This window comes from Trachypithecus francoisi, unplaced genomic scaffold, assembly GCF_009764315.1.
Source record: "Trachypithecus francoisi isolate TF-2019V2 unplaced genomic scaffold, Tfra_2.0 Lachesis_group9, whole genome shotgun sequence".
Lineage (NCBI taxonomy): Eukaryota > Metazoa > Chordata > Mammalia > Primates > Cercopithecidae > Trachypithecus > Trachypithecus francoisi.
Window position 1 is genome coordinate 30,992,315 of NW_022681474.1, and position 21,337 is coordinate 31,013,651.

At 37.1% G+C, this 21,337-nt stretch overlaps 1 protein-coding gene across 11 annotated transcripts in view; it reads left to right on the plus strand.

Moving 5' to 3' along the window:
* WAC (WW domain containing adaptor with coiled-coil) overlaps window positions 1-21,337 on the plus strand; it is a 90,705-nt gene that overhangs the window by 53,425 nt on the left and 15,943 nt on the right. For 6 of the 11 annotated variants that reach the window (XM_033209066.1, XM_033209068.1, XM_033209063.1 and 3 more), the window contains exons 5-7: window positions 5,390-5,505; window positions 6,377-6,489; window positions 11,431-11,739. In XM_033209066.1, coding sequence (XP_033064957.1) covers window positions 5,390-5,505; window positions 6,377-6,489; window positions 11,431-11,739 — 538 coding nt within the window. The remainder of the gene's footprint in view (window positions 1-5,389; window positions 5,506-6,376; window positions 6,490-11,430; window positions 11,740-21,337) is intronic. The other 5 variants (XM_033209071.1, XM_033209072.1, XM_033209069.1 and 2 more) reach the window with 1 other exon arrangement.

The window sequence follows — 21,337 nt, forward strand, 5'->3', positions numbered from 1 at the left end:
TAGCACATTTAGAGAACTGCTAGGATTTTGACGGTGTGGGAAAATGGCAGGAGCTAAATTTACAGAGGTAAGTGGGAGGCATATCATGAGAAATTCTGTATCATGCCAAGGAATATTAATTATACATATATAAGGCAGTGAAGAGGTATTGAAGGATATTATCAGTAAAATAAGATCATCTTTGCAATTTAAAAAATTACCTCAGGTAACTGTGGAAAATACATTATAGGGAAAGAACGAACAATGAGAATGCCGTCAAAGGTGTAGGTTGAGTCCAACAGATTTTGCTTTGAGTATTTGAGTGATCATCATGTCTTAATTGACGCTGAGAAAGCTTCAGATTTTTTGTTTCTTGTTGAAGCAGTGTAAATAGTACATTTCCATAGAAAATTGAGACATTAGGATAATATTTGGATAAAAATAGATAGTATTAGTGTTCATTTAGAAAATTACACTGTTGGCCAGGCACTTCACTAGTGGCCAGGCACGGTGACTCACTCCTGTAATCCCAGCACTTGGGAGGCCAAGGTGGGTGGATCACTTGAGGTCAGCAGTTCAAGACTAGCCTGGCCAACCTGGTGAAACCTCGTCTCTACTAAAATTACAAAAATTATCCTGGTGTGGTGGCAAGCACCTCGAATCCCAGCTACTTGGGAGGCTGAGGCAGGAGAATTACTTGAACCTGGGAGGCGGAGGTTGCAGATCACGCCATTGTGTTCCAGCCTGGGCGACAGAGCAAAACTCTGTCTCAGAAAAGGAAAGAAAATCATGTTGTTGTAACACAGAATTTAATATATGGGATTGGTTAAGCAGATACTGAAAAAAAAAAAAGGAGGAACCCTGAGGTGACACATATAGTAATCACCACTCAGGGCTGTGGAACAACGGGATGAATTTGGGGTTTTAGAACCTAATAGTCTAGAGGAGGAGCCCCACAGAGCTGGTGGTAGTACCTGTGAGGGTATGGTGAAGCTAGTTCTAGTGGTGGGATGGTAGCCCAGAGCTGGTAACAAGTGTGGCTGCTCCTTTCTTCTGCCTTTCATTCATCTAATTAATTCTTCTAATAGGAAGGAAGCCACCTGGCTAAATAGAGAGTAATTTGTACTGTCCCAGCCCTAGCATCACAGAACCGACTATCATAGGGGGTGGGATTGGGACTGAGACGACAGTCTTGCTAAGCACTTCATGCATACTGTCGTCAAACTATTTGTGATGAGGCATTTCCTTTTTCCTTTTTTTTTCTTCAAGTAGGGAAGGGAGGATTAGGCCGAGTGGGGAGAAAGGAGAGCAAATCATTTTCAGTGAGATGTATATTCAGGATTTTAGAATGAATCTGCCTGTTTTCCTGGAAAACATTCTGTTAATTTACAAAGTAACACCTGAAGTTCCACTTGTCATTGACAGTTTAGGTTTGCTATTTGTCTACTCTTACAGCAGCAGCCTTGTGGGCATTGTTTTTTTCGTAAAACACAAATGCAAACAAACACCTCATTCAGGGAAGACAAATTTTGATTATTTGGATTTTAGAGCAGTGGATTTAACCCAGTGAAATCAGAAAGAATAAATAATGGGCATCAGAGAAGCTTGAATGATTCAAATCATAAGGGTGTCAGGGAACTTAATTATGTGAATGAAAGTTGAAGACCATTTACTAGAACAGATTAAATGTTTTGTGTTTCTGGAATCTGGGATTTGGTTTCTCTTGATTTCACCTGTAGGTACATAATTAACTTAATAAGTAGTGGTTTTTTGTATTGTAATGTACCTAGTGGGAATGACACAAACCGCCCTTACAAACTGTAAATGTAATCTTACGTGAAAAGTTGTCTTTAGAGTTATCTACACAGATAATTGGGTATGTGGGTGATTTTTTTTTTTAATCAAGTTAATTATTAAAAGCCAAGTTGAAATTATCTTTCATTTTCAGTATCAGATTAAGGCATTAACATTTAATGTACTTCCTGCTAAGTCCTATGACAAACATTTATTGTGGGGTGTTTACCACAGAGCCTGACTTCTGGTAAAGATCAGGAAAAGATTGGTGATGAATGCCTCCTTCACAATAAAAATCATGGGAATGTTGTTGCAGTGGCTCACAACTGTAATTCCAGCATTTTGGAATGCCAAGGCAGGAGGGTCACTGGAGGCTTGGAGTTTAAAACCAGCCTGGGCAACATAGGAAGCTCCTGTCTCTTAAAAAAAAAAAAAAAAATTAGCTAAGTGTGGTGGTGTGTTTCTGTGGTCCCAACTGTTTGGAAGGCTGAAGCAAAGGATTGCTTGAGCCCAAAAGGTTGAGGCTGCTGCAATGAGCTATGGTTGCACCACTGTACTTCCAGCCTGGCCGACAGGAAGACCCTGTCTCAGGAAAAAAAAAAAAAAGGTAAAATAAAAAATCATGGTATGACTTGTAGACTAAATCAGTCGTGTATATTTGATTTTTCAAAGGGGGCTCTGAATTGGTGAAAAAATATTGCTCATTTTTATTTAAAAACACTGTAATTGAGATTTTCCCTTCTAAATACTCTATGCCAATTTTAATTTGCTGAGATGTGCTTAAGTTCAATCCTGTATGAGTTTGCATTCATATTCCAGCTCCTTTTGTTATCAACTAAGTATCATCTGCATACTTTGAAGCTTTTGAGTCTTGAGCCAGGAGAGGTGTTTGTCACTTGTAGTCCTGGCTACTCGGGAGACTGAGGAGGGAAGCTCACTTGAGCCCAGGAGTTAAAAACCAACCTGGGCAGTATAGCAAGACCTCATCTTGGGGAAAAACGGAAAGAAAAAGTTTGAGTCTCATCAATATCTACCATATTAAAAATTAAAACTGTGAAATTTAATATTTCATTTAAAATATCAGTTGTAAACCCATTATATGGTAACAAATGTAACATCTTTATGAAAAGTAATTTAAAAAGAATAGATATTGAACATCTTGGTAATGTTTGACTTAATAGAAAAAGACACTTAGAATTTCGTAACTTCATATCTGCTTCTTCATTCAATCTGTTGTGATACATCCAGTGTTTTGTTGAGCCTCTGGGTAAACTTCACTATATGCTTGTGATAAAACGAGGAAGAAAAAAATCATGTTAGTATTATTATGAAAATAGTTTTGGTCTTGTGAAAGGGTCTTGGGGTTCCCCAAGGTTTCCTGGATAACACTTGGAGAGCTGCTTTAGAGCATATGTTGGCAACCACCCCAGGCCAAATCTAGAAAACTTTAAATGTTTGCAGGCCTTTTGTTTAAGTTCTCAATGTTAGATATTCTTTTTGTAAAGTTAAGAAATTTGACACCTGCTGTTGCACATCAGCATTGTAAAAGTTATCCCATAATTTGAAGGGTTTCTTTTTCCTTAGCCCCTTGAGGATGGCAGTGGAGTGGAGAAAATAAAGTTATTGATATGTGATTGTATGCTCTACCCTGGACTTTTGTTAAGTGTAAGACATCAGCTTGAACTAATCTACAATTTGATAGGCAAAATCAATGCTGTGTGGTAGACCAGTGCTCTGATTGTGAGCTTTCTGTCCTGGAGGTTGTGCCAGAATGTTAATCACTTAAATACAATGTTTAGTTCAACTGACTTTTTTTTTTTTCTTAAAGCACAACTTCTGTGAAAGAAACTGTATGTTTATATATTCAAATGCAAACTCCTTATTTCCTCCAGGATAAGTTGGCAAACCATCACTTGGAAGAGCACTGGCCTAGACCATGCTGACCTCTGGTGTCCTCTGTCCACTAGTCTCAAATCTCATTGTACCTCTTCAATCCTGTAATTCCACATAACCACTTGGCAAGCAAACCAAGTCTTCCAGATAACATCCTTAGAAGGGATCAGTTGCATAATAATTTATGTATAGGGAGGAGGGGGTGATAGAGAAGAACTTTCTGAACTTGGCCCTTTGTGATTGGGTTCCTAAAGCTTGATTGTAGGCTTCTGGAAGCTAGTGGGATTGAGAATTAACTCTCCACTGCTTTTTGAGGTGTGGGGGCACAGGGCTGCTTTGCCCCCCTTATTATTTTGAGATGTAAACCTGAGTATATAAATACATGGCAGAGTCTGTGATCTTTTTCCAACTGCCTTGAGAATTATTAGGAGAATTTCCAAAATTTGGTGTTAATTTAGTGGAAATAATAGGCCTTTGGAAACCACAGTTTTTTGTCCTTTGGTAAATCACTATTTTTGTGACCTATAGACAGCTCCTAAGTTCTCTAAGCTTGTTTCCTAGTTGTTAAAATTAAAGCTGGGCCAAGGGTAAGGTAGTGAATAAGACTTCGTTTCCTCAAGCTTGAAAATTGTGTCACAATACAGTGAACCCGGAAGGATAGGCTATGATAGTACAGTACATTATTTCATTTTACTTTTTTCAAGTGGTTTAATATTTTTAAATTTTTTTTTATTTTTCTAAATTGACAATTGTACATATTTTTGGGATATATGGTGATGTTTCGATACATTCAGTATATTTAATAATGTTCAAATCAGTAATTTGTGTGTGTGTCATCTCCAACATTTGTGTTGGGAACACTCAAAATCCTCTTTTCTAGCTATTTGACAAAATATAATCAATGTTTCAGTAAGCTCCTTTGAAAAACTAATTAAGAAATTCAACCAAAGTACTTGAGATTCTACCAGATTTCCTGGGGCCAATCAGAAACTTAACTAATCTTTGTGAGATTCTTTTCGTGGAAACTAGGCCTTTCAGATCTTTCTAATTTCATTGTGATGTTACATTGCTTGTAAAAATACCTGGAAGAGACTGTATCTGAGAATGTTTGAAAGACCATTTTTAGTTATGGGAATATGAGTGATACTGCTAATCCTGTATATTACGTGAGAACAAGGTTTTAGTTATGTGTACTTGATCCATCTTGTCGATTTTGAAGGTGAAACAAATTTATAGCTTTTAATTAGCTTTCTGTTTATGTTTACATATTTTGGTTCCTTTTTTCACTGAGTAACAGTTAATACAGGCAAGATTGTTCTTTTTTATACCATATGTAATTAGTATTGTGCCTTAGAATTTAGAACCGACAATTTCACGCCATCATCTAGTCTAGAGTGCATTCCTCACCCCCATGTTACTGGATTTCACCAGTTAAAATTGTGGGGGATTTTGTCATGCTTTCTAAAATCAAGGTGATGTTAATTTCACAGTTTTCTTTGTCTAACAATCTAATTTTTATGCTGCTTAATTTTGGTATGAAGTTCTGTTCTCTGAAGCCTTTCATAAACTAAGGTCTTATAAATACTTATGCAGATAATTGCATTCTAGTTCAGAGTACCTATATCTCATAAGTGTTTTCCTGTATGTGTGCTTTGATATTCTTGATATTTCATGTGATTACGTAGTATTAACATTTTCTAATTGTAAAAAATATATTTTTAAGCCTTATGATTCTGCAGATGACTGGTCTGAGCATATTAGCTCTTCTGGGAAAAAGTACTACTACAATTGTCGAACAGAAGTTTCACAGTGGGAAAAACCAAAAGAGTGGCTTGAAAGGTAATTAGCTTTTAATCTAATTAAACATTATTTTTCTAGCTTGGTTCTACAGGTTAACATCTTACAGCATTAAACATTCTAATTTAGCTTTTTTATGGTGCTACCCATCTCCACTTTTTAGTTGCAGTGGTTAGTTGCCCCGTCATGTTTTCTATAATTTGTCTTTACTTTTAAAAACAAAAACCTGGCCAGGTGCAGTAGCTGGTGCCAGTAATCCCAGCACTTTGGGAGGCCAAGACTGGAGGATTGATTGAGCCCAGGAGTTTGAGGCCAGCCCTGGCAACATAGTGAGACCCTGTCTCTACAAAAAGTTAGCTGTGAGTGGTAGCATGCACTTGTAGTCCCAGCTACTAAGGAGGCTGAGGTGGGAGAATGGCTTCAGCCTAGGAGGCCACAGCTGCAGTGAGCCATGATGGTGCCACTGCACTCCAACCTGAGCGATAGAGCAAGATGCTATCTCCAAAAAAAAAAAAAAATTCTAGGACAGCTAGGCAGCTGTCCACAAAGGCCTTTTGAATGGTCAGTATAGTTAATAAAATACTTACCTACATTTATGCATCTTTAATTTTGATGGAAATATTAATAGCTTAATAAGACCATAATGTTTCTTTCACATGTAGAATTAAAATTGATGAGCTTTGGTTATGGCATTAGTGGTATAATTAATTGGTCTAGTTTTGCCATTAGTGAGAAACATTAGTGTTTCTGTTTGCCACGTTGCATCTCCCACACCAGTTAAATTATGACCATGTTCACTCCTTTTGTTTTTTATATAACATTTGTTAGGCATTTGGCCAGAGCTGTTTATTATGGAAACTCATGCCCTCAATGTAATTTTTATGTGTTTATCTTATTTTTTTTTTATTTTTAGAGAACAGAGACAAAAAGAAGCAAACAAGATGGCAGTCAACAGCTTCCCAAAAGATAGAGATTACAGAAGAGAGGTGATGCAAGCAACAGCCACTAGTGGGTTTGCCAGTGGAAGTAAGTATTAATTTTTTTCCTTGAAATGTATGTTTGATTTATTCGTATTATTTATTTTTCAAATCTGTATCCATCGCCATCTACATATGTAAATTAAAATAAATAGAAACATGTAGAGATTCTTTTATGTTGGATTTATTATCCCCTACCCGCCACCATTTTGGTCCCCGAAAAGGGAAAAGATACATGGTAGAGTAGTATACGTCTGTGTTTCCTGCTGCGCATTATGGCTATAATGGAGCTGAATTGCAAACAGAATTTTGTTTTAGATCGGTTTCCCCTGATCCCCCCAAACAAGAGCTTCCTCTCCCAGCCTACCTGCCTGCCCTTAAGTTGTGTCCTATTAAACTGGATACAGATCTCATCAGGTTTTAGTCTAATAATTGAATCGTAGCCACACACAAGTGACATCAGAATAGCTACTGTTTTTTTTTTAAATGTTACCAATGAGTAACTTGTTTATCCTTGTATTTAGAAACAAATATCATCATGATCATATATCTGTGTAACATCTCTATTTTGAATTTGCACACAATTTAAAAATGTCTAATAGAAAAGTTAAGCCTTCTTGTGCTAAGGTGCTCTCTTCATCTATAAATCAAACTGTGGGCATACTTCATTGTTCTTCTGAGGCCAGATTTTGTGCTAGTGGGACAATTTTGTATCCCATACATTTGTTTTGTAATTCATTCTCCAAATTTGAAGCTTTATTAAAGGTAATCTGTTTCCACTGGCTTCCCTTACCTTGAATAAAATTTACTCTCGGTGCTGTGGCTCATGCCTGCTGCAATCCCAGCCCTTTGGGAGGCCGAGGCAGGAGGATGGCTTGAGGCCAAGAGTTTGAGACTGGCCTGTGCAACATGGCAAGACCCAGTGTCCACAGAATTAAAAATTAACCACCCAGCTGTAGTCCCGGCCACTTGGGAGGCTGAGGCAAGAAGATGACTTGAGCCCTGGAGTTTGGGTCTTCAGAGAGCTATGATCTTGCCACTGTACTCTAGCCTGGCAACAGAGTCAGACTCTGTCTCAAAAAAAAAAAAAAAAAAAATTAAAAATATTTAACTGCCACATAGACTACTCGGGTTCGTTTTGCAATTTTGAGAGGAATTTCTAGGTCATGTTTTCTGGGAATTCTTAGACTTCAGTGTTTCAGTTCTGCTCCTGTAACTCAAACTAAAAAGTTGGGAATGTGTTTGGTCTCAGAGGGATTATTGAGTTTTTGATGGGAGATAATATTTAAGATGAAACAGTAACAGATCTGCAGGATTAAGTGTGAAATACTAAATTTTTAAATCAGTGAAATCGTGTATAATTTTTTAAATGATATAAAGTACTGAAGTTGGCATATTGAAGAACATTGAATTTTGAACATTGAATTTTGAGGTGGAAGAATTAGATTCTAGTCCCATTTCTTTTTATATCTTAATTAACTGACTTTTGTCAATTAAAAATGAGAGAGAGGTTTTCCTCTAGACATAAATAAGTTGCACCCAGCTTGTGAGTTTTTTGAACAAATTGCAGGGTAGGGGATGCATAGAAAATGAGTGATAGATGGCTGGGCGCGGTGGCTCACGCCTGTAATCCCAGCACTTTGGGAGGCCGAGGCAGGCGCATCCCGAAGTCAAGAGATCGAGCCCATCCTGGCCAACATGGTGAAACCCGGTCTCTACTAAAATACAAAAATTAGCTGGGTGTGGTGGTGCGCCCTGTAATCCCAGCCACTCAGGAGGCTGAGTCAGGAGAATCCATTGAACCCAGGAGGCGGAGGTTGCTGTGAGCTGAGATTTCACCACTGTACTCCAGCTTGGGCGACAGAGCAAGACTCTTGAGTCTACAAAAAAAAAAAAAAAGTATTAGATAAGTATAAAAAAAACTTGTTTTTGTTCATGATTTCGAAAGTATGCCATATTTTTAAATAATTAGGTAAAACGTTTAAATTCCATGACCCTGAAACATTTTGGAATATGTACTTTTTTCTGTATGCTTATAAATGTGTATACAAATTACATATATATGTATTTCAAAAATGAGATTCTGTATTACTGTTTTTTACCTGTTATTCAGTAATGTATCAGGAATATGTTTTTATGTCTGTTTATAATTCTGCATTTGTTATATTGATTGCATAGGTAAACTTTCATCAATAAATAATCCCCTATCAATGAATACTTGGAAAGTTTTCAGCCTTTCCCTACTATAAACAAGATGATGATTCATATCTACCCACTTGTCTGATTACTGCCTTCACTTAAATTCCTAGATAGGCAAATGATGAGTCATTGTGTCTGTGCTTGTGTTGAAATGTAGTCATGTATCACACTTTTTTTGAGTTTAGGTAGTGTTTGAGAAAGAACCTTAGCTGTGTTGCTTTTTTTAAAGATTGGTCAACTTAGTAATAAAGTCAATAAGTCATTCAAGGGTTTAACTTAGTCTATCAGAAACATGTTGGCAGAGTGTTCGCTTGTGTTCAGTATATTGGTATTTGTGTCGAGTGTGGCTTAAAGCTTGTTCTTGACTACCAATAAAAAAAACTTTAGGAGATGGCAGAGGGGGAAGGATTGGGAAGATTTTTACATGTAAAGAGATAAAGTAGGTTTTAATGAGGTTTTTGTTTTTGTTTTTTTGCAATATATTAAGTGTTTGTAAAGCACTAAAATATTTTAACAAAGGCTGGACATGGTGGCTCATGCCTGTAATCCCAGCACTTTGGGAGGCCGAGTCAGGTGGATCATCTGAGGTCAGAAGTTTGAGACCAGCCTGGCCGATGTGGCGAAACCCTGTCTGTACTAAAAATACAAAAATTATTTGAGTATGGTGGTGCACGCCTGTAATCCCAGCCACTTGGGAGGCTGAGACAGGCAGAGATTTCGGTGAGGTGAGATTCATGCTGTTGCACTACAGCCTGGGTGACAGAGTGAGACTGTCTCAAAAAAAAAACAAATAAACATAAAATATTTTATCAAATGTTAATATTCTCCTCAACCTGATGCTGAAAATTATATGGATAAAATTTTTAATTTGCTATAACTGCTACTAATTTTTATTTTTGCGAATCTGTGCTTTATATGTTGATGGCTTATGTTTAGAGAAACCTTTCTCAACAGAAGCACTAATGACATTTTGGGTGAAGTAATTGTTTGTTATGGAAGGCTTTCCTGTTTTGTAGGTTGTTGAGCACCATAACTGGCCTCTCCTCACTAGATGCCAGTAGCATACCTCCCCTCTCTCCAGTCAGGACAAGCAAAGCACTGCCCTCTGGGAGGGTGGCAAATAGGCACTGCTTTAACTGTGTTTATTTAGAGTTGTAAGTATAGAAAGCCGTTACAGCTATAGCTTCCCCTGTTCCTGTAATGCTGCTGCCCTTTTTGTTTTTTAACTTAAAAATGTTAGAAGTATCATCCTTAATTTCCATTGGAGTACATATGCTTGATACATTTTGACTAACCCTATCGAACTGAAAGGAAGTTTTCTTGATTGAGGAAATAAAAATTGTATACAGGGTTGGGCATGATATTATCCTGTTATGTCTGTCCCTAAAGGTTTCTGTCTTAGTAGTATCCTCATTGCAGGTAGAAACCGTAGAATAAAATTTTTAAAATTTTATCTTCATGCAAGTTGATAGCTTACTGATACATTACTGTCATACAACAGATGTTTGTATTCTGTTCATTTTTGTAGATTTTTATATTGTATCCTTTATAACACTGAATTTTATATGTTAAGTCATTGTCAAAAGACCTTGTGCTTTGATGTGATTGTTTTTTTGGGTGGTATTCTGGTACTTTTTCTTGTGGTGTACCATGTAGTGGTTGTGTACTGACAACTTTGAAACTGACTTCTACTTTGAATGTTCCTCCTCCGTTGTTTTGTCTTGGTCTTTACAATTGGAGGAGCTGTGAATTGGAAAAAACAATGCAATAATCAACAGAGAGGGCATACTTTAATAAAATTATTATACATCACATGCATGGATTTTAAGTCATTTCTCTCCTTGGAGGTTATTTGAATTCTTTAGTTATTGTTGGGAATATTGTAATTTAGATTGAACACTTCGAATGAACTTTAACATGGTCGTTGAAATTTTCCTTCTTTTGTACTGTTTTGAGGAATCATGGTGTTAGAATTTAAATTGTTGATAGATTTTAACTGTTTTCAGTATTTCTGAGGTTAAAGTATTTTTGTGGGTTTAAATTGAAAGGGGATTTGTTGTTAATACAACTAGCGATAAGTAGATTGTTCTGACTGTGCTGTGTGTTGGACTTCTATTTTCAAATAGCATTATGCATCATGATTTTATTACTAACTCTCTGGTTATTTGTAACATTATTAAAAATACTACAGATTGGTTTACTTACTGTGTTCACAGTTCATCATAACTTCAGTCATCTTAAAATAATTTCATTTAAGCCTTCGTATAAACTGCTTTAGAGGCAACTAATTAGCTAACGTAGTATTTAGAAAGACCAGGCTAGTAAAGCCTAATATTCCTTTGCAGTCGAACCACTGTGAATAATTCAGTTATTAAAATCTATGACCCATAGTGTAAAAGAATGAAGCATTTACTTTTTCTGCTTTTAAAACAATTAAAAAATTTTTATGAGATGGTATTATAACTCCATGTTGATTTTTGTTGTTTTTTTTTATGTTTTGTTTGAACTACAGTGTGATTCTAAGGAATCCTTAAAAAATGTGTAGCCCCCTTGAAATATGAGTATAGATGAATATTTATAGTTGAGCAAAAACTCCTCTTCTTCCAGTATTGCATATTTACATGCCAGTGGTAAACTGCAGACACTAACTGGGTTTGCAGTTTTATAAAAGAATATGTAAGTACAAGTATGTTGCTGAATTAGCTGATGTTAAAGGTAGGATTCTAATGTAATCTTTTTTCTTCTCCCTTCTGTCATTCCAACATCTGTTTTTTCGAACTGTGAACTAAAGTGGAAGACAAGCATTCCAGTGATGCCAGTAGTTTGCTCCCACAGAATATTTTGTCTCAAACAAGCAGACACAATGACAGAGACTACAGACTGCCAAGAGCAGAGACTCACAGTAGTTCTACGCCAGTACAGCACCCCATCAAACCAGTGGTTCATCCAACTGCTACCCCAAGCACTGTTCCTTCTAGTCCATTTACGCTACAGTCTGATCACCAGCCAAAGAAATCATTTGATGCTAATGGAGCATCTACTTTATCAAAACTGCCTACACCCACATCTTCTGTCCCTGCACAGAAAACAGAAAGAAAAGGTATGCCATTATTACTAGATGCTGCACGTTGAACTATAGTTTCTAAGTTTCTTATATATTACATTATTTCCTTTGGCTTACAAGTCTCCGAATTATAAATTTTTTAAAAAGTCTTTTAGAATGTTTCTGTGTAGTTGGGTGTAGAGTTAGCAATATTTAGCTTTTCTTTAATTTATAATTATCCAGCCTCAGAACTGTTTCTTGTCTCTGGATTAAGTCAGGTGCTTAATGTGTAACAATAATGGTTTAAGTAATTTGTTAGAGTCAAATAACTGTCTCTTCAATTTTCTGTTTTTGTGATCATTGTCTTGACAGTTTATAAATCGTCTCAGTTTTCTCTTAATACTTAATATGAATAGAGATATTTTAAAACTAATTCTGTATAACATTTCATTATTGGTTTCAATTTGCAATTAGAAAATTAAGTTGTGGGCCATAAGATAAGGAGTGTTAATGTCTGAATTGGACCTTGAGTCTGAAGAGTGGAAGTTAAACATTGCAACCCAAATTGTGTTTATCCAACTCAGTGTCAATAATCATAGCATGTTTAAAAAGTTACAGAAAAATTTTAAGAACAGCTACTTGGAAGGTGTGACACAGCATAAGTAGTGTGATGAAATTTGCATAGACCATTCACAGTCCGAAACTTGTACTTCGTAGTATGTTTTAAGAGTCTAAGGAAATTAAAACGCAGTAAATAAATTGTCACAGGTAAATCCATTAGCAGACCATTAGTAAGTGTTGATGCACTTTTAAGTGTCCTGTGGGTTTAGGAGAGGCTTGATACGTTAGTTCACATTGATTTAATTTGTTGGCAGAGGGCTCAAGTAGTTGGATTTCTTTTGTTTCTGATTTCCCCTCTCCTTGAACTACAGTGTGATTTTAAAGAATCCTAAAAAAGAACTTGTAGCCCCCTTAAAATCTAGATTAATATAGATTAATATTTATAGTTGAGCAGAAACTAAACTATCAATACATGTTGTTTGAAATTTTCTTATATTACATGTATGTAATACATGCGTACGTACTATGCATGTTATTTGAATTTTCCTTGTTATTCAGCCATATACTTTATATATCATAGAGTACATAATGTGTCAGATTAATGCTTGTTCCAGATGTCAAATTCGGTCAAGATGGTTTGTGCCAACATTTATAAATAACATGTCGGATTTACCCTGTGACAGAATTAAATTTGCAAAGAGAAATACTGAGAGATGAAATCTGAATTAATGCTATAGTTATTATATTTTCCATAGGACATTTTGGTTTTTTAATTTCCTATAATTTTGACAATTTGCTCACAGAAAACTTTATTTAAAAATCCTTGTCAGTTAAAATTCTGATGGCCCTTTGAAAGTATTTATCCCATGTTACCTTTGTACATTTAACACTTTTTAACTCCTTTTTGAAATTTTTCCTCTGGCTTCTGTGATACTACCCTCCTTCAGTTACCTATTTCTGTTCCTTCCTGCTTCTTACATATCAGCATTTCACCCTTTTTTCCTCTGTTTGGTTCTTTTTCTTGTTCACCATATTCCTTGGTAGTCATTTTGTTACTGTTATGACTACCAAAGCTTTTAGTTCTAGTTCAGACTTTTATATCTACGTGTAAACTCTCAGTATTTGTTACATATCCTCATATACAATGTGTCCCTAATTTCTCCCTTTCCCACAATTTATTCTTAGATTTGCAGTAATTGACAACACTGTTCTCCCTAACTTTGCCTTATTCTTAAACATTCTCACCCACCCACCCACTCCCAAATCTTGGGCTCTGTCTCCTAGCACTCATTGAAATTAAGATTCTCTCTTTTCATTGTAAAAATCTTTCATGGAGATTTCACTTACTGAAATTCAGATCATCTCTCTCTGTTAATTTGTAAAAATCACTGTGTTGCTTAGACTGATCTCAAACTTTTGGCCTCAAGCAGTCCTCTGGCCTTGGCCTCCCAACATGCTGGGATTACAGGTGCAAGCCACAGTGCCTGGCCAGGTTCTCTTGAAATAATCTCCTGATTATCTTCTTACTCAATCTGTCCACTTAACAATGGCATCGTTATACAATTTAAATTGAATTGTGTCAGCTCCTTGCTTAGAAACTTCTAGTGGTTTTTTAAACATCCAAATGATAAAGTCCATACTTAGTAAGATTATAGCAAGCACTTGACAGGATGGTTGCAGTCTGTTTTGCTAGCTTGATCTCCACCCATTTCACTCTTAATTCTCTAATTCATCTGTTGCAAACTTGGACATTTCTTAGGACTTGCCATTATCTTTCCTGTCCTGAGCTTTTGCTAAATAGAACATGTTCTTTCTTTCATTGCTGTCCTGTTGAATCCAGTACTCTTTTGTAACAAAACTTAAACATTGTAATTTCAGTTTTTTCAATTAGATTATATCCCCTTTAGGGCTCAACATTATGTTTTACTGTATTTCGTACTTTATTCATCTTCTAACCCTTCCCTATGCAGTTTGATGCTAATTGTCTTATGTTCATTTTAGTTTATTCCTTAAAACAACACTGTGAGGGAAGGTAGTAATATCTCTGTCTTAGAAATGAAGAGCCTAAACATTACCCCAGTTCAAACATGTAGTGTTAGAGACAGCTTCTCCACAACCCTGTTCTTTCCTCAAAACCAAATATAATGAAAGACATAACATACAGTACATCTGTGTCAGTTCGGACGCTCGTAATGTAAAATTTCTGACAGTAGAATCGAGTTTAAATTTCACAAAGTGTGTTTGCTAATCACAAGCATTATGTGCCTAATTTATATATAGTATTCTTAAACTTGTAGGAAGAAACTCGATTACCTACCATGGAATTACCTGTTTATATAGGGGAAATTGTGCAGCCTTTCCCCGTACTTCTCCTTGTATGTTAATTGAAGACTGTTACATCCTTAGATAAGTTTTATAGCAACTTTAATCTTTACAGATTGTTTTCCATTTAGTCTGTTTAGATTGTTCATTTCGATTGTTCTTTGTGTTTCTGAAGTGTCTATTTGGCATATTTTTATTTTTCTCAACGGGGACCTCCATGTTTTTTAAATTAAGCGTTCTATTGACTCTTCTCATCAACTTAGTGAGTTTACTTGTTTAGGTTTTTTGTTTTTTGTTTTTTTTTGTTTTTTGTTTTGTTTTTTTTTGAGACAGAGTCTCGCTTTGTCGCCCAAGCTGGAGTGCAGTGACTGGATCTCAGCTCACTGCAAGCTCCGCCTCCCAGGTTCACGCCGTTCTCGTACCTCCTGCCTCAGCCTCCCGAGTAGCTGGGACTACAGGCGCCCGCCACCTCGCCCGGCTAGTTTTTTGTATTTTTTTTAGTAGAGACGGAGTTTCGCCATTTTAGCCAGGATGGTCTCGATCTCCTGACCTCGTGATCTCCCGTCTCGGCCTCCCAAAGGGTTTTTCTTAACAATTAAATAATTTATATTAAGCGCTGATGGTTCAAATCAGGTTGGCCTGTTGGTCTTAAGCACTAATAGTATAGCTGAGCTGTGTCTAAAGTTGTCAGTGGTGGATGCTGTGTATAAGAGCAGAGTCTTTGTCTTTCTTTTTTTTTTTTTTTTTTTTTTTTTGAGACGGAGTCTCGCTCTGTCACCCGGACTGGAGTGCAGTGGCCGGATCTCAGCTCACTGCAAGCTCCGCCTCCCGGGTTCCCGCCATTCTCCTGCCTCAGCCTCCTGAGTAGCTGGGACTACAGGCGCCGCCACCTCGCCCGGCTAGTTTTTTGTATTTTTTATTTTTAGTAGAGACGGGGTTTCACAGTGTTAGCCAGGATGGTCTCGATCTCCTGACCTCGTGATCCGCCCGTCTCGGCCTCCCAAAGTGCTGGGATTACAGGCTTGAGCCACCGCGCCCGGCCAGAGTCTTTGTCTTTCTTAACCACTGCTCTATTCCTAGTACTTGACAAATAATAGGCAGTGTGTAAATGTTTGTTGTAGATGCCTATACAACAGTGTGTAAATGTTGGATGGATGCCTATACAGCGTGTGTAATGGATGTTGTATAGGCATCCATGTTGTATGTGTAAATATTTGTTGTAGATGGATGCTCTAAGAACAGGTGTTGAGAGTTGGGGGCACTTGCACTGGTCATGGTTTAAAAAACTATTTGAAGAAAAGAAGTTTGTATATGTGTTGCGCATCCGATTAAAGCATACCAGCAATGGATTTAGATCTGTTTGATGCCAATGTGTCATTTGAGAGAAAGAACCTAAGGTGAAATCAAGGTTTGTGCCTGTGTGAGTGGTCAGAAGGGTAGAGAAAGCTGCAGAGCTCTTTACTTTTGCAGAGAACAGTCTTGATGTTAGGTAGAGTGAAACAAGGGAGTGAGGTGACCCCGTTTAGGTCTATATTTGTTTGTTAGGGGAACATTTGAACATCTATGTATGATCACTTTATTGGACAACCATAAAAAGAGAAACTCTGATACACCAAAAAAATGTAAAACTGAGTTTTATCAGTTGATTCCCCAGTGGCCATTTTAAACCTGCCCTAACTCTGCCATCCCTTCCAGATTTGTGAAATGACGAAAGAGGAAACGTGGGTCCTTATTGTTTACCAAGCTGTCAGGAGAGTTTAATAACCTTATTCAAGGCCGGGCGCAGTGGCTCAAACCTGTAATCTCAGCATTTTGGGAGGCCGAGACGGGCGGATCACGAGGTCAGGAGATCGAGACCATCCTGGCTAACACGGTGAAACTCCGTCTCTACTAAAAAAAAATACAAAAAACTAGCCAGGCATCCTAGCGGGCGCCTGTAGTCCCAGCTGCTTAGGAGGCTGAGGCAGGAGAATGGCGTGAACCCGGGAGGCGGAGCTTGCAGTGAGCCAAGATCTGGCCACTGCACTCCAGCCTGGGCCAAAGAGCGAGACTCCGCCTCAAAAAATAAAATAAAATAAAATAACCTTATTCAATAAGTTCCTTATTTAGTGGTTTAGAATTATGATTTATTAGCAGAGATAAATTTGAAAACAAAACAAAGTAGCCATAGGATTAGACCTATTTAGTAACCTCAAGCTAGCTCTCAGTATGAACATATGTAAATAATCACATACTCACATGCTGGTGCCATATGTAATGGGCAGGACAGACTAGTCATGTTAACATGAGGTGTGAGTCAGTCACTTGAAGTAAAATTCCCTTCTGTTTTTATGCTATCTATAGACTAAATGACAATTGAATGAAGTCAGAAACTTCAGTATGTATTAAAGCTAGGCTCTTATAGCTGATGTAGATGGTCATTAACTGGCAGTGGTAGTGGGCCAACTTCAGCACTCGGTTGATTTGTTTTAAAATAATTTTTAGGGTTACTAAATACTCACGAAAAGTTATAAAGATTGGCCATAGTTATTCCAATATTTATTGAATAATCGAATACATTGGTGTAGGAGTTTAATCTTAGTCATTAAGTTTAGGTTTAGTCAACTTAATGAAGAAATAACTGATCAAAAGAGTATTAGGAAATATTGTTTCCTAATGAGGGTAAGGAAATATTCATCAAGACCCAAATGGATTTGTCTTTTTAAAAATTAATAAATTTGACCATATATAAGACATTTAAAACTTCTTTATGGAAAGTTAATAACAATAAGCTAAGGTTGAAAGATAAGTATCAGACAGGAGAAAATACTTGAAACATAGTTAACAAGATATGTTGAAGATATATAAAAAAATACAAAGCATTATGAAAAAGACAATCCAATGGAACCATAGACAAAGACTATGAACAGAAAATTAGAAAAGGGCAATTGCACCAAATACAAAAATTCACTGAGAATGGATCAAAGACCTAAAGTTAAGAACTAAAACACTAAGACACTTGGAAGAAAACAAAATCTAATAGTATTGGAGTTGGCCATGATTCTTGAAATATAATACCAAAGCACAGGCAACAAAAGAAAAAAATAGGCACATTGGACTTCATCAGTATTAAAAACTTGCACATCAAAGGGAGTGAAAGTGCAATTCATAGAATGAAATAAAATATTTGTAAATCATGTATGTCGATAAGGTATGAATGAATATACGTAGAAGTCCAGCTCAACCACGTAAAACAACATAGTTCATAAATGGGCAAAAGACTCGAATAAACATTTCTGCAAACAAGACATTCTGGTGGCCAGTAAGCACATGAAGAGGTGCTCAACCTCATTAGTCGTTAGGGAAATGCAATTCAAAAACCATAATGAAATAACACTTAATACCCATTAGGAAGACTTTTTTTTTTTTTTTTTTTTTTTTTTTTTTTTTTTTTGAGACGGAGTCTTGCTCTGTCGCCCGGGCTGGAGTGCAGTGGCCGGATCTCAGCTCACTGCAAGCTCCGCCTCCCGGGTTTACGCCATTCTCCTGCCTCAGCCTCCCGAGTAGCTGGGACTATAGGCGCCCGCCACCTCGCCCGGCTAGTTTTTTGTATTTTTTAGTAGAGACGGGGTTTCACCGTGTTAGCCAGGATGGTCTCGATCTCCTGACCTCATGATTCGCCCGTCTCGGCCTCCCACAGTGCTGGGATTACAGGCTTGAGCCACCGCGCCCGGCCAGGAAGACTATTATAATTAAAAAATGGAAATAGGTGTTTCGGAAGATGTGGAAAAATTGAAACCCTTGTACTTTTGGTGGGAGTGTAAAATGATGCAGCTACTCTGGAATATAGTTTGTAAGTTCTTCAAAAAGTTAAACATAGGATTATGTGTAGGATCCGGCAGTTCCATTTCTAGATACATACCCAAAAGAAAGGCAGAGACTCAAACATGCTTACATGTGGTTGTTCCTAGTAATTCACAACAGACAAACATTAGAAACAATCAAGTGTTCATCAGCAGAGTGAAATTCTGATACATGCTACATACAACATGGATGAACCTTAAGAATATTACATGAAATAAGCCAGGAGGAGAAGGATACATATTTTATGATTCCACATATACAACGGTACCTAGAATGGGCAAATTCATACAGGCAGAAACTGGAATAGTAGTTACCAGGGACTGTTCGATGGTGTCTGGGGTGGGAGTGGGTGTTAAGTTTCTGTTTGGGAAGATGAAAATGTTCTGGAGACGTATAGTCATGATAGTTGCACAGAAACGTGGATGTACTTAATGACATTGCCTTATACTTGTAAAATGGTTAAAATAGTAAGTTTGATGCTGTGTATACTTTACCAGGATAAAAACAATGCAAGAGAAAGATTGCTAGTGCATGTTGAAAATTAAGATTACTATGAGGATATTTTTCACTCTTGAGACTAGTGACAACAATGGAATGTTTCTGGGAAGCACAGTATGTGGGAGTGTGTAAGTGGGTCTTGCTAGTATGGGATGTCACTTTAGCAATGTCTGTTGGAAATTGCTTATCTTTTGTATGTATTAACATGAAGATTTTCTCAGTTGAATAAAACAAGTTAAAAAAGGATACTGTCTTCATTATAAAACATCAGTGTATTTATGTACATTTATAAATGCATTGAGATCTAGAAGGATACATGAGTAAAAATACTCATGAATTTAAAAATTAAAGTCACAGATTTAGGTGTTGTCACCTACCTACCTTATGTTTTTTTCCTACTACACTTACATACCTCTTCATAATCTGCTGTGTCTCCCATGTAACACCACTATTACAAAATAAAGCAGTCTGCCTTTGTAGCAGTAATTTGAGTTTCACATGTTCCCGTGTCCTGCTCAGTGTTAAGAGCAACTGTCAAAACACAACAGGAAAGTAATATTAGAAGTGCACTTATTACCAGTATCATTTTAGATCTTCCGTATATTGAAAAGGATATGAGATACCAGAAAAATGCAGCTCAGAAATAAAGTTTGGCTTTATGCTCTTTACAGTAGTTTGCAAGCGTACCTATAAGAGTTGAAGTGATAATTTAAACCCTAGAAAGAGGTTATAGCAATAGATATTTATGTGTCTAGTCTTTGGTAGGCTGCCACCCTCCACGCCCCACCCCAGCAGAATTTGGAAATACAAGTGAATTATTTATAATTACAAAGCATTAAGAAGTGTTGTCTCTTAAAGCAAATACCTACAACTTAAAATCAAAGGGTGACATTTATGGCACATACCAAATAATTGGTCAGAGATACACAAGGCACAGAAATATTAAATGGGAGAGTGAAGGAAAGTTTAAAATAGCTTAGGAAGAGATCACAAAATATCCTTTGAAAGATCATAGGCACGTGCACACAAGTCAGCACTAGAGCTAAAACCAGGTATTATTCCATTACCAAAGAATGATTATGAAAGACCATTAAAGTAGGAGTGTCCAATCTTTTGGCTTCCCTGGGCCTCATTGGAAGAAGAATTGTCTTGGTCCACACATAAAATATACTAATGAAAGCTGATGAGCTTTTTAAAACATTGCATGTTTTAAGAAAGTTTACAAATTTGTGTTGAGCCACATTCAAAGCTGTCCTAGGCCTCATGAACGAGCTTGATCTGTAGTCTAGGTTTCCTGAATGCTTGGAAAAGTTTGCATTGAAGCAATGAGAGTCGGGCTAATACTCTTCAAGAGCAGAAGAATGCATTGAACTGAGTTGTTAATGAGAAACACTGCATTCTCTCTTATGTAAATTCATTTGTGTTGAGCTGTTTTCAAAGATGTGGATTTTGTATTTATGTTCAGTTTGTTGCAAACATGTAAAACATAAGCATGTTAGCCTCATATCCTAACAAATTAGCCGAAAAGGTTTCAGAAAATGAAAGTGTTAATTAGAATTAGATATTTGTATACTAAAAATACATTGATTTTAAAAAATTACTCCAAAGTTTTTTTGCCTTTGTGTTTACAAAAGGTGGTTTGAGTTATTTTCATCAGATTATTTAAAATAAGTTAAATTTGTCTTTACATAGTGTTATTTAGCTTTATGAATATAGCGTAAAATGAGCTGTTCATCATTTTCTTTGTTACCTTGATGGAAGCGTAAGGACTACCTTCCCAGCATTATCAGGTTATTTTGTTGTTGTTGTTTAGCGTTATCAGTTTTGAGGCCAGTAAAGATGATTGGCCTAGAAGTTAAATGCAAATGCACGTGTACATGCTCCTGTTACCTGTATTGAAGAATGCTGTCGTTAACTGGCATCCAGGCAACAAGTTTATGTTGATGCCATTTTGGTGCCGAGTCCTGTTTTCTACAAGGGCTACAGAGAAAAGTACAACAGGCCGGGCACAGTGGCTCATGCCTGTAATCCCAGCACTTTGGGAGGCCGAGATGAGCAGATAGTTGAGGCGAGGAGTTCAAGACCAGCCTGGCCAACATGGCACAATCCCATCTCTACTAAAAATACAAAAAAATTCGCTGAGTGTGGTGGCACGCATCTGTAATCCCAGCTGAGGCAGGAGAATCACTTGAAACCCGGGAGGCAGAGATTGCAGTGAGCCAAGATCGCGCCACTCCAGCCTGGGTGCCAGACAACAACTAGATCTCAGAAAAAAAATAAAGTACAACACAGTTCATCTCCTGAGGAAGCTCATGTTCCTAGTACAAAGAAGGGGTAATAAATGTTATGTAATAGAAGATACTGAGTAATATGCTAGATTTGGAGTAAGGCCACTCCGAACCAAAGGGGAGGGGCACCCAACCAACACTTT